The following is an 11,363-nucleotide window of genomic DNA, read 5'->3' on the forward strand; positions in this document are numbered from 1 at the left end:
CCTGTACATCCCAATCCTTCCACCGTGACCCGTTTCTCCATTTTTGAGGATATCTGATCACACAGGAAGCTGGCTGGATTGAAATGCAACATATCTTCAGCTTCTGCAACAACCACAGGAAGAGCAGAGCTGTCTGTGCAGCAACTCCCCAGTGCAGAGGGAAACAACCAGAAACAGTCGTTCCTCCTGGCAGAGAGGAGGTGGTGACTGGGAGGTGGGGAGGGAAGAGAGCTCAAACAATCTGCCAGCAGCACAAACTTTGTTCCCACTCCAATTCTGGCTCAGAGGGGAAGCAGCCAGCAGAAAAAACCAAACCAAAACAAACCCTTAAGAAACAAGGAAGCTGTTCCCATGTTTGTAGTGACTTCTGAAATAGCATCTCCTGTCCCCCAGAATGCTGAGATGAAAGCAGGAAATATGAGATGCTTTTTGACCAGGATTCTATGCAAAATCTCCCACTCAACAGCTTGTAAGATCCTGCAGATTCCATGGAAGGTGGCTCAATGGGGAAGAACAAATTGGCACGAAAAACGCACACACTGAACAAAATCCTTTCCAGTCAAAAGTCCCAAACAACAAAAGCTCTGTTTTATTAATCTGCTGCCAATTATGAGTGTCACACGCACTGTGTGACACTTCAGACTGGCACCACAGGAGTTAAAAAAGAAGGAAAAAAGCAGAACCAAGCAGGCCCCTGAGCTGTGTGTGCAGAGCCAGCTCTGCCTGGCTGGAGCTGTCTGGGCTCCAGCAGCAGTGAGGAAAAGCCGGCAGAGGGCAGGGAAATGCCGCAGGAATTCACAGACAAGGCAGAGAAGATGCAATAAACCATATTTCCTTCCTTTCCTGACACTATTTGCAGCTCAGAGCATAAGTGTTGCAGCACAGTTAAACCACAACACTCCTGACTCACTGGACGCTGCCTGGGACCCTCCTGCACCAGCTCCTTGTGGGAGCAATCCAAGCCCACAGCATTCCTGGGACAGCACATGGGCTGTGGCCCACGCCAGGGCTGGGGTTTCCCCAGGCTGAGCTCAGCCTCCTGCTTTTCAGCAGCCAGGATGCTATTCCAAACGTGTCCCTTGCTCTTCCCACTTCCCACCACTACAGTGGGGTGATAACACATTCTTGAGCCCTGAGCTTCGCAATCTCTCTATGAGGACAGAAGATGCCAGGCTATGCACATTGCCCTCGTGGTCACTGGCATTTCTCTCACCCACTGATCTGGCAAAGGCTGGACTTTTATACAGGGATGGGCTGGGTGGGCTGGGGTGGGCTGGGCTGGGGTGGGCTGGGATGGGACAGTCACCACTCACCCCACTGCACAGGTGCTGCAGAGCTCAAGCCCAGCAAACCCTGGGCAGATGCCTAATGCAAGGCTGATACAAAGTCTGACATCGCCTCACGAAGGGTTTTAAAATATCCAGAGAGAATTGAATCCATTAGAATACTTCCTCACAAACCTTGTTCTTACTGGCATTCTCTGGGCTTGAGATTAGCCCACAAAATAGAGGCAAAATCTCTTCAATTGTCAGTGCAGTCTGTGCATTGCTGCCATGCACAAAGGAGAACACATTTCTCCTCATGTTGGGTGCAGTTTCAAAGTTGAGTTGTAGCCTAAAAATCAGCCCCATGGTTCTTCAGGAATACAGCACATTCATCCTCGCCGAGATGGAAACGAGGAATACACCAACAGAGCAGGGCCCAGAAAGTCAGAACCACTGGATATGGGAACAGGGAGTTGTACAGGTGCCCTCCTGCTCGTTATTCCCTTGCCAAGCTGCCCTCTTTCCCTTTGTGGAGTTTACTGCAGCTGACACTGGGAAGCACAGACTGAAATACCCCAGTTAGACACGCAAGAATTGATATTTATCTGCCTGAAGTAGGACCCTGTTCTAAACAACAAAACAAGCTCCCACACGCAGGTTTCATGTCAACACAGGGCCTGGAGGGGTGCCCACGGCTCAGGAAGTCAGCAGGGCCCTTTGATGTGGTTCTGCACGAGAAGCAACAAGCTCAGATCCTCAGCAGAGCCAATTAGGCCAACAAAGGACCTGTTTAATTTAGCAATGCTGCTTCCAGGGCTCAAGACTGTTCACCTGAAAGGACATACACAGCCCTGGATGTTTGGGGCCAGGGTTCACTAAGCAGAAGCAGAACGCTTTCCTGTAAACGCTGTAGAAGTCTGAAGCAAGACAGGGCATTGAGCTTAACGCCACTGTGAAGTTTCTCAACTTCCTTCAGCATCTCCAAGTTCAGCACCCAGAAACCAGAGAAAGGATGCACTCACCTGCTTTCACTGTCCATGAACACGGAGCTGCTGCTTTTCCCCAGGGCTTCACTGATGGGAGAGAGGCAGAAGGGGGAAGAGAAGGCATCAGAATCAGAGTCCAAAGTGCTGTCCCTGCTCACATCGTCAGCAGACAGCTCCAAGGAGCCCTCGTCCTCCCTGCAGTCCAGGCCCTCCTCCGTGCCCTCCGACCTGTTGTGCTCCTCCTGGGAGCTGACCGTGGACAGGGTCCCCGAGTCGCTGCGGGGCGGCTGCGGGGACCGGCGGGCGCCGCTCTGCGACAGCTTCTCCCCTTCCGAGGAGGGGCCCCCGTCCCTCACGAGCTGGGACACCGAGAGGGTCTCGTCCCCCCTGAGGCCCAGCGGCCCTCTCTGCTCCGGGGGGGACAGGGGCCGGCCGACGCCGAGGGCCTGGGCGTGGTGGCCGCGCTTTCGGGGCGCTTTGCGCACGGGCGAGCTCTCGGGGGTGACGTAGCGCAGGGCTTCCTCATCCTGCCGCTGGATGCGGGAGTTGGGCACCCAGGCCAGGATCAGCGTGGTTCCCAGCAGCTCGTCCTTCTCCATGTACAAGCACAGATAGCCTGAGAGAGAGCAAAGGAGCACCAGGTGTCACACGGAGTCGTGCTAAGGAAGCTGCGTTATCCTGAAATTTCCCTTTCCCCATCTCTCCCTCCCTGGAAATGTTCAAGGCCAAGCTGGGTGGGGCTCTGAGCAACCTGGTTTGGTGAAAGGTGCTCCTGCCCATGGCAGGGAACATCTTTAGGATCCTCTACCTTGTCAGGAGATGATCTTTAAGGTCCCCCCAAACCCAAACCATTCTGTGATTCCTGCTGCTTCACTACCACTATACACGGACAAAACAAACCCTTTAAGTTACCAGGACAGAATTCTGTCGGAGGAATTGTGGAGTGCTCAGCATTATTCAGTATTTGCAAATAACTGCAAGTCTGCATGTAGCTTTTGAATAGTCTGAATTCCCTCTGGCCTAACTGAACACAGAAATGACATGCAAATACTTGGATTTCCTGGACAGATTTACTAATCAGGAGTAAATTATAAAATATGTTCCCACATGAAAAAGTTCTACTGTTTCTTAGTTAAACAATTTCAAGTGCCAGCTGAACATTGATTTCTCAAGAATATTTACCTTAGTGTAGCTAAAAGGCTACAGTATTTATGGGAAGCCAATGGAAAAAGAAGACACCCACACCAAAAGGAAAGCAAGGGTCAGTGTTCAGAGAATAATGCATTTTGTGAAGCTAAGCCAAGAGCCACAGGTCTTTGATGAGAACATGAAAGAGCACAGGAACAGATGAAAATAAAAGGACAGAGCAGGATTTATCCTCATTTACTCCAGTGCATGCAGCCACAATCAGGCTTTTTGGATTTTTCCTTTACCAGTGGTTGCCGAGGCCACTCCAGCAATGACAGCTATAAGAGGATACTTGGATTTCCTGAACAATTCAGGGACATGAATGAGCAACAGAAGTTACTGTCCTCACATGACAACTTCTGACTGCACAAAAGGACTTACTCAACCAGAAAATCCATGCTGGACCAGAAGAGAAAGGAGCAATAGCACTAATCTTCCTACTAAAAGAAGAGCTGATGGATCAGCTTGTGGATGGGTTTCCTGAACTTTCCACAAAACTGCCTTGCCCTGCCCACCACTGGCACCTCTTCATTTCTTAGAGCCCACGGTGTAGAACTTGATCAAAGCAACACCCAGAAGAGAGAAAAAGAGAGGATGAGCAGTGTCTGCAACACCCCATCACCTGGATGGTGCTCCCCGATGCCCTGCAGCAGCTCAGGGGGGTGGACACAGACATTGTTCTTGGAGTAGATGATCTCCCCATCGAGCACGGAGGAGGAGCCGCCGCCGCCGGCAGTCAGGGTCAGGAGGTCGGACGCTTTCGAAGAGGCTCGACGGAGGAGTCGCCCCAGAGACATCGCCAGGGAAATGTTTCCATCATCTGTCAGCTCTAGTCAGGAGCCAAATTCAGAAGATCTGCCAAGAAGGAGGAAAAAATAGTGTGAGAACCAAAATAACGACAGCTCAGCACGTGCCACCCACGGTCTGAGGACAAGTCTCCCATCAATCCACACCTCAAGCAAGAGCCCACTAATGCTGTAGATCTGTAACATCACTTTCATGCTTCAAAGGTGCTCAAACACAGAATCCCAGGACATTTTTCTCTGCAATGAAGAAACATGAAGGCAGCAAAATGCCATGCTAACAGTTACTGTGGGAGGAGGCAGAACAGCAATGCTGGTCACTGAAATCCCCACTGAGGGAACAGCCCAGCACATGGACCTGCCCAGTGTGTCACTGACCCGGGGATGTCACAGAGCCAGAGCTGATCCCAGAGGTTCCTTCAGCACAGAAATGGCTGAGAGCACAGCACTGAACGTGGGGCTGCTGCTCCAGCCACAGCATCTCCAAAAACAACATCAATCAAACCCACCTCATCTCCTGCTTGCCATTTCTGTGTGTTTGAGGTTTATGGGGTTGGAATTTTTTTCTGTGAGGTTGTTTTTGGGTTTGGTTTGGGTTCTTTTGAGCCCTGTGTTCACCAGGGAGGGCAGAGCTGGACACAGAGCACCAACTCAAGGCAAACATTTCACCTGTCCAGAGTTTTGCAGAACTGTGGAGCACAATCCCCAGCTCACCCCCAAATAAGCTCTGGGCCCAAAGGAGATGTGCTTCTTGCTGGGGCTGATGATGAGGAGCTCTGCAGTGGAACCAGAGGGGTCACCCAAGCTATAAAGCATTCAGCAGATGGACCAGAAGGTGTTGGAAGAGCAGGAAGGTCTCACACAAAGCAACCCCAGTGCAGAGCAGGCTCTCTGCAGCCATGCCCAGCTGGGAAGCACAGCAGTTTCTGTTCTGCCAAAACCACAGGAGAAGAGGGAACTCCCACTTTTGTTCATTTATGTTACCATGGCTCAGCTTGCTGTGAAGAGGCCAGTGTGACCCAGCACAGCCCAGACACAGCCACACTCCCAGGCCCAGGGGAGCTCAGCCCGGGGTGTTCCTGGGGCCCAGTGCCACGCTGGGCTGCAGGGCACGGCCACGAGAGCCAGAGAGGAAAACAAAGCAGACAGGCCCTGGCGTGGGGCATCTTCTGAGGAAATACTTAAGGGCATAAGCAAGCACTGTCTGATGCTCTGATTTCCTTAATCTGGTTTTGATGCAAATCCAGCCAGCCCAGGAGGGCAGAAGGCAGAAATAGCAAAGGGGCATTTCCCAAAGGGCAGAGTGAGGGCTGCAGGGAAGGAAATTAGCTGTCCTGCCTCTGACAGATTGGTACATGCAGAAGACTGCAAATGAGACTGCCAAGCTGTTGACAGAGCCTTCATTAAAGGACAAACTATTGGTTTAACTGGCAATGGGCACAGTTGTCAGCTTGAATCACAGCAGAGGCAGTTCCTGTGTTTCAGCCTTTGCTGGGACTTCATGGATGAGCCTCAACCCTGCTCTGTACCAGCAAGTGTTCAGGATAAGAGAATCACTTTGCAAGTCCTGCACACTCCTGTCTCCTAGCACCAGACACGTGTCCTCATGTCTCAGCCCCAAAAACCAAACACCAACCGAGCCCCAAGCTCATTCTTGTCCACATTGCCAAAATCCACAGTTTCAGGCTCTGGGTTGCACCTGGCAGAAAGTAATTTGCCTCAACCACATTTAAGGAGTGAAACACCTTTCCCCTCATTGCACCCTGCAAGAACAGACAGTAAATTCTGGTGCAACTTCTCCTTCCCCACACTGAGTTACAACATGCTGTTTCCAAACAGGGCCAGGGGAGTCAGAGGCAGTGATGTGGAGCAACCTGGCCGGAGACCTGAGCCTGCAGCACACCTGGGCAGGGTCACCTGTCAGCACAACACTGGCTACAGCAGCAGAGACCTTCATTCCTGCCAGCAGCTTCCTCAGAACCCCAAAAATCAGCAGATGCACAGGAGGAAGGAGGCACCAGCTGGCTGCTGCTGGCTGGCCAGGGAGTGCTTCCTCATGAAACACAGGGGCTGGAGCTGGAGAGGCACATGAGAAACAAGAGGGCTTGTGATGTCCTGCTGCAGCTCTCTGGGTGCTCCCAGGAAGGCAGGGGAGGGTCAGGACGTCTCTGCCAACAGAGGCACCACTTAATGAGCTTTCACCAGGCACAGAAAGAACAAAGCGACAGGTAAAGATCAAAAGCTGCTCCCTGGAAAGCCAGAGGAATTGAAAGGGAAGTCTTGCTTTGATCCTGCAGAACACCTGTTGTTCAGCACTGCCTGCATGTGCAGCTGGACGGTGCTGCAGGTACACACAGGGTTGGGAAGAGGAAACCAAAAAAAAGACAAAAGGTTTGGAATATGGGGTCCTGCCAGCTCAGAAATTCAGTCTGTTGGACTTGTCTTGCAGAAAAGCTGCACATCAGAAATCAGAGACCACTGCAGTGCTGCAGACAGTAGCCAGACACACTGGGATATATAAATATCACCAGGAAACTCAATCCTTTCACTGTTCTCACAGGCCAGGGAATTCTTTGTAGCTTTGCTTGCGGGATTAATGAAAAACAGATGCAAGTCACAGGACAGTTTCAGGGAGAGTGACAAGAGTTATCTGGGCCAGGGAAAGATTGCCAAGGGAAGATAAAAGTGAGGGAAATGTATTAAAAGTCTTCACACATGGGAACTGTCAGTGCCAAAGAAAGGAAGAGCTGTCAATGAAGGACAGGAGAAGCTGTAAGGCAGTTGAACTGTGGCAAGGAATTTTGTCATTCCAGTAGCTGGGACAATGGTGCACAAGAACAGGGAACCCCAAGGGGCCATTTACAACACTGGGGTTTCAAAGGCTGCAGAAATAAAGACCCAGTCAGACCCAGTGGGGACCACATGGTGGACTGAACCTCTGAAGGTCATCTAGCCTACTGGTACAACCCCAAAGTTCCTGAAACTCAGCTTGGGAAAGTGCACCTCCTTCCTAAAAGATAGTTCATACAACACAAAGTGGCAAATCACAGAGACCAAATCTGCAGGGTTTGCTCTATTGTCAGCCCTTTTCCACGTGTGACAACATCTGCACACACAATCCATGGGGCCTGGGTTGTGGGGACAGGCAGGAACTGCTGCTGTGCTGCCTCTTGTGTGTGCTTGGGAAAGCAGCAGGAGCCATCCCACAGCAGTAAATCAGCACCATTCAAAAACCCCACTTTTCATATTAATTTCATATTTATCTGCAGATCTGAAGGGATTCTTCTCAGTGTGGCAGAGCCAGCTCAGCTCTCCAGAAGCTGAAGCACTGTGTTAGCTGATAAACTCTTGCCGAGTGCCAATATTTATTAAGCACACACACATTTTCTTCTCCCACACATCAACCGTTGCCACTAAAAATCTTCTCTCCAGCTCCTGTGTCTGTTCACACAGCCCTGGCTGCTCTCCCAGCCGGTGCCAGCACTTCTCAGCTTCGTGAGTGAGAGAGTGCTGGGGAGCCAATTCCTGCAATTGCCTGCGAAGCCTCTTCCCCAGAGCCTGTCCAGTTCCAGCCAGCAGCACCCAGCCCGGCACCGGCTGCTGGCTGCTGCAGGACGCCCTTCCCTGCTCAGGAGCCCATCCCCAGGATCCTGTTTGCCTTGGCACATCGCACCTGCCTTGGCACCCGCTGCTGCACCGAGCGCTGCTGCCTCGGCCTGCTCGAGATTCCCGTCTCCCGGCCCGGGATGCACACTGCACATCTCCCACAGCACCCACAGATCCTACAGCTACCACAGCACCCACAGCTCCCGCAGCTCCCGCAGCACCCACAGCACCCACAGCTACCACAGCACCTACAGCTCCCACAGCACCCACAGCTCCCGCAGCTCCCGCAGCTCCTGCAGCTCCCACAGCACCCACACTCCCACAGCTCCCACAGCACCCACAGCTCCCGCAGCTCCCGCAGCTCCCGCAGCTCCCACAGCTCCCACAGCACCTACAGCTCCCACAGCTCCCACAGCACCTACAGCTCCCACAGCTCCCGCAGCTCCCGCAGCTCCCACAGCTCCCACAGCTCCCACAGCTCCCACAGCTCCCACAGCACCTACAGCTCCCACAGCTCCCACACTCCCACAGCACCCACAGCTCCCACAGCTCCCACAGCTCCCACAGCTCCCACAGCACCTACAGCACCCACAGCACCCACAGCTCCCACAGCACCCACACTCCCACAGCACCTACAGCTCCCACAGCACCCACACTCCCACAGCACCCACAGCACCCACAGCTCCCACAGCACCCACAGCTCCCACAGCTCCCACATCTCCCACAGCACCCACAGCACCCACAGCACCCACAGCTCCCACAGCTCCCACAGCTCCCACAGCACCCACAGCTCCCACAGCACCCACAGCACCCCGCTCCTCTCTCTGAGCCCAGAGCGGGGCCGGCAGCCTGGGCTGCTGCAGCCACAGCTCCCAGTGCTGAGCCCTCGGTGCGCTCTGCCTCGCAGGGCACATGGGCTTTACCAGCCACATAACCGAGCTGCAGGGCTCTGGGAGTGAAATGTGAGACCTGCAGCGTGTCCGGGCACTGCGAGAAACACGAGCTGTCAAACAGCAGCACCACACTGAAGTATGAAATGTCTTTGGGAAGGAAAACTCAACAGGCTCGTTTTCTTTCTTGCCCTTAATAACTTGGATTTAATTTTTCATATTTAAGGAGTGCACAGTTACTGTGGCGGTGGGGCTCAGAACTGCACAAATTGCTACCCCTTTTCCCTCTTGAGAACAGCAAATGCCAGGTTTGGAACTCTTAAGCACAGAGAAACTGGAGTATGGCAGCCAAGAATCAGGACTCAGCTGCCTCCCAGTCCCCGGATGGATCTGTTGTGCCACTCTCAGCTGGTCACTCACTTATCTCTGCTCCTCTACAGGCACATGAGAGCCCTTGTACAACCTTCCCTCTGTATTACAATACCTCAACATTGGGAATAAAAAGAGAAAAGCTTTCCAAACTCCTTGCTATGCTGCAGCCAGTTAAGAGGATCCAGCCAAAGCAAGGAAAAGCATTTACCATGGGGAGCCACTCTGAAGTCATCCCATCTCATGGGGAGAATTATGTAGGTCACCAAAAAGTGTTTCATTGCTGCCCTGCTGGAGCAGCAGCGGCTCACAGAGCAAGAGAAAAGGGAAGGGAAAAGCCAAAATCTCCACGCCTCCAAATGCAGTCACTACAGTGGGACCGATTTCAGATGCATCTCAGCTGAGCAGGTAAAAAAGGGGCAGCAGCCTGAATCCTGCAGGGCTGTGACTCCAGGGATGAAAAGGGAAAGGGAATGCTAAGTCAGGGCTGGCTGCTCCCCGCCACACCTGCTCAGGCATCAGAAAGCAAACAAAAAGCAAACAAAAGGCAAATGAAACTCACCCATCCCCAGCACCAAACTCACCGGCAGCACACACTGTCACTGAGACACTGTGGGCCACAAGTGCCTCCGTCCCTGATTTACCAGCTTTTCATGTTCCTTATCTTCACTGCTCGGGCCACAGGAAATGCTTTTATGGCTTTTTATTTCCAACATCCTGTTGCTGTGTCCCAATAACACTCTCAGGACTTGATTCTCAAAACCCAGCAGCTCAAACCCCAGGAGTGTGGATCACAGCTGGGTGGGTGAGCTGGCTGCGAGCTCTGCTCTCAGCACGGCAGACATCAGACCATGCACCGTCTCTGCCACTCGGACACCCTGGACTTTCCTTTTTCTTTCTGTTCCAAGTAGCAGCTAAGAACAAAACACCTCTGCAAGACAAGCCCCCAGCCTGAGATCCGAAAAGGCAGATCTCCCAGAGGAAGCAGTCGAGTTATTTTGCAGAGTGTCAGCAGCACAGAGAGCAGTGCAGCACCCCACAACCCCTGCCTGCAGCATCCCGAGGCCGCTCATCAAACCACTGCCAGCGATCCTCCACCACCTTCCCCGCGGGTTACAGGGCTCAGGTGGATGTTGGAGTCACCTGGGAGAAGACCAGGTCCCCACAAGGAAGGAAACATTGAAACACCCCAAACTGCACGGAGCCGCGCCGAAAGAACAGAAGAGAAAGTTTAAGAACTGTTTAGATTTCCACCAGCGCCCCCGGCGGCATCCCGACCCCCGGACAGCATCCCGACCCCAGAACGGGATCCCGATCCCCGGACAGCATCCCGACCCCAGAACGGGATCCCGATCCCCGGAAAGCATCCCGACCCCAGAACGGGATCCCGATCCCCGGACAGCATCCCGACCCCAGAACGGGATCCCGATCCCCGGAAAGCATCCCGACCCCAGAACGGGATCCCGATCCCCGGAAAGCATCCCGACACCTGGGCAGCATCCCGACCCCCGGGCAGCATCCCGACCCATGATGGGATCCCGACCCCAGAACGGCATCCCGACCCTCGGACGGGATCCCGACCCCCGGACAGCATCCCGACCCCAGGACGGGATCCCGACCCCAGAACGGAATCCCGAGCCTCGGACAGCATCCCGACCCCCAGGCAGCATCCCGACCCCCCGACGGGATCCCGACCCCCGGACAGCATCCCGACCCCAGGACGGCATCCCGACCCTCGTACAACATTCGGACCCCAGGACGGGATCCCGACCCCCGAGCAAGCTCCCGTTCTCTCGGAGCACCCGCCCGCCCCGCCGCCCTCCGCGGGGCTCCGCCGTGGGAAGGGCGGACAAAGAGCGGGATCAAAGGCGGACCTGCCCAGGTACCGGCAGGATCCCGGTGCGGGGCCCGGGGGTCCCGCGGCAGTGCTACAGGATCACCCGGCCCCCCTCGCCCCGCCGCCCCCAGCCCCGCCCGGCCCCGCTTTACCGGCACAGACGAGCCCGGGGAAGCTCCCGGCGCTGCCCAGCCCGGGGCGGGCTCGGAGCCGCCGCCGCCGCCGCTCCCGGCCCTGCGCGGAGCCGCTGCCGCCGCCTGCCCGCTCCGTCCGGCCCGCAAGGCTGTGCCCGCCCTGCGGCCCCGCCCGTCTGCCCGGCCAGGGGCTGCCCGGCCCGAGGAGAGCACAGCGGGACCCGCCCGGTGCCGGTACCGGGGCCCGCGGGCGGAACCGGGGCTGGCGGCGGACGGAGCGTGGCC

The 11,363-nt window shown here is 54.7% G+C and overlaps 1 protein-coding gene across 8 annotated transcripts in view; it reads right to left on the reverse strand.

Moving 5' to 3' along the window:
* The window catches only part of TBC1D16 (TBC1 domain family member 16), a 32,830-nt gene extending 21,508 nt beyond the window's left edge, over positions 1-11,322 (reverse strand). For 4 of the 8 annotated variants that reach the window (XM_021534096.3, XM_021534095.3, XM_085556572.1 and 1 more), the window contains exons 1-3: positions 11,097-11,322; positions 4,062-4,294; positions 2,288-2,867 (exon numbers count right to left, since the gene is read on the reverse strand). In XM_021534096.3, the coding sequence (XP_021389771.2) occupies positions 2,288-2,867; positions 4,062-4,236 (755 nt within the window). In that variant the 5' untranslated portion in view covers positions 4,237-4,294; positions 11,097-11,322. Of the gene's footprint in view, positions 1-2,287; positions 2,868-4,061; positions 4,295-4,392; positions 7,742-11,096 lie in introns of those variants that run through there. The other 4 variants (XM_085556575.1, XM_085556574.1, XM_085556571.1 and 1 more) reach the window with 3 other exon arrangements.
* Positions 11,323-11,363: the final 41 nt, after the last annotated feature.

This window comes from Lonchura striata, chromosome 18, assembly GCF_050655825.1.
Source record: "Lonchura striata isolate lonStrDom1 chromosome 18, ASM5065582v1, whole genome shotgun sequence".
NCBI classification, from domain to species: Eukaryota; Metazoa; Chordata; class Aves; order Passeriformes; family Estrildidae; genus Lonchura; species Lonchura striata.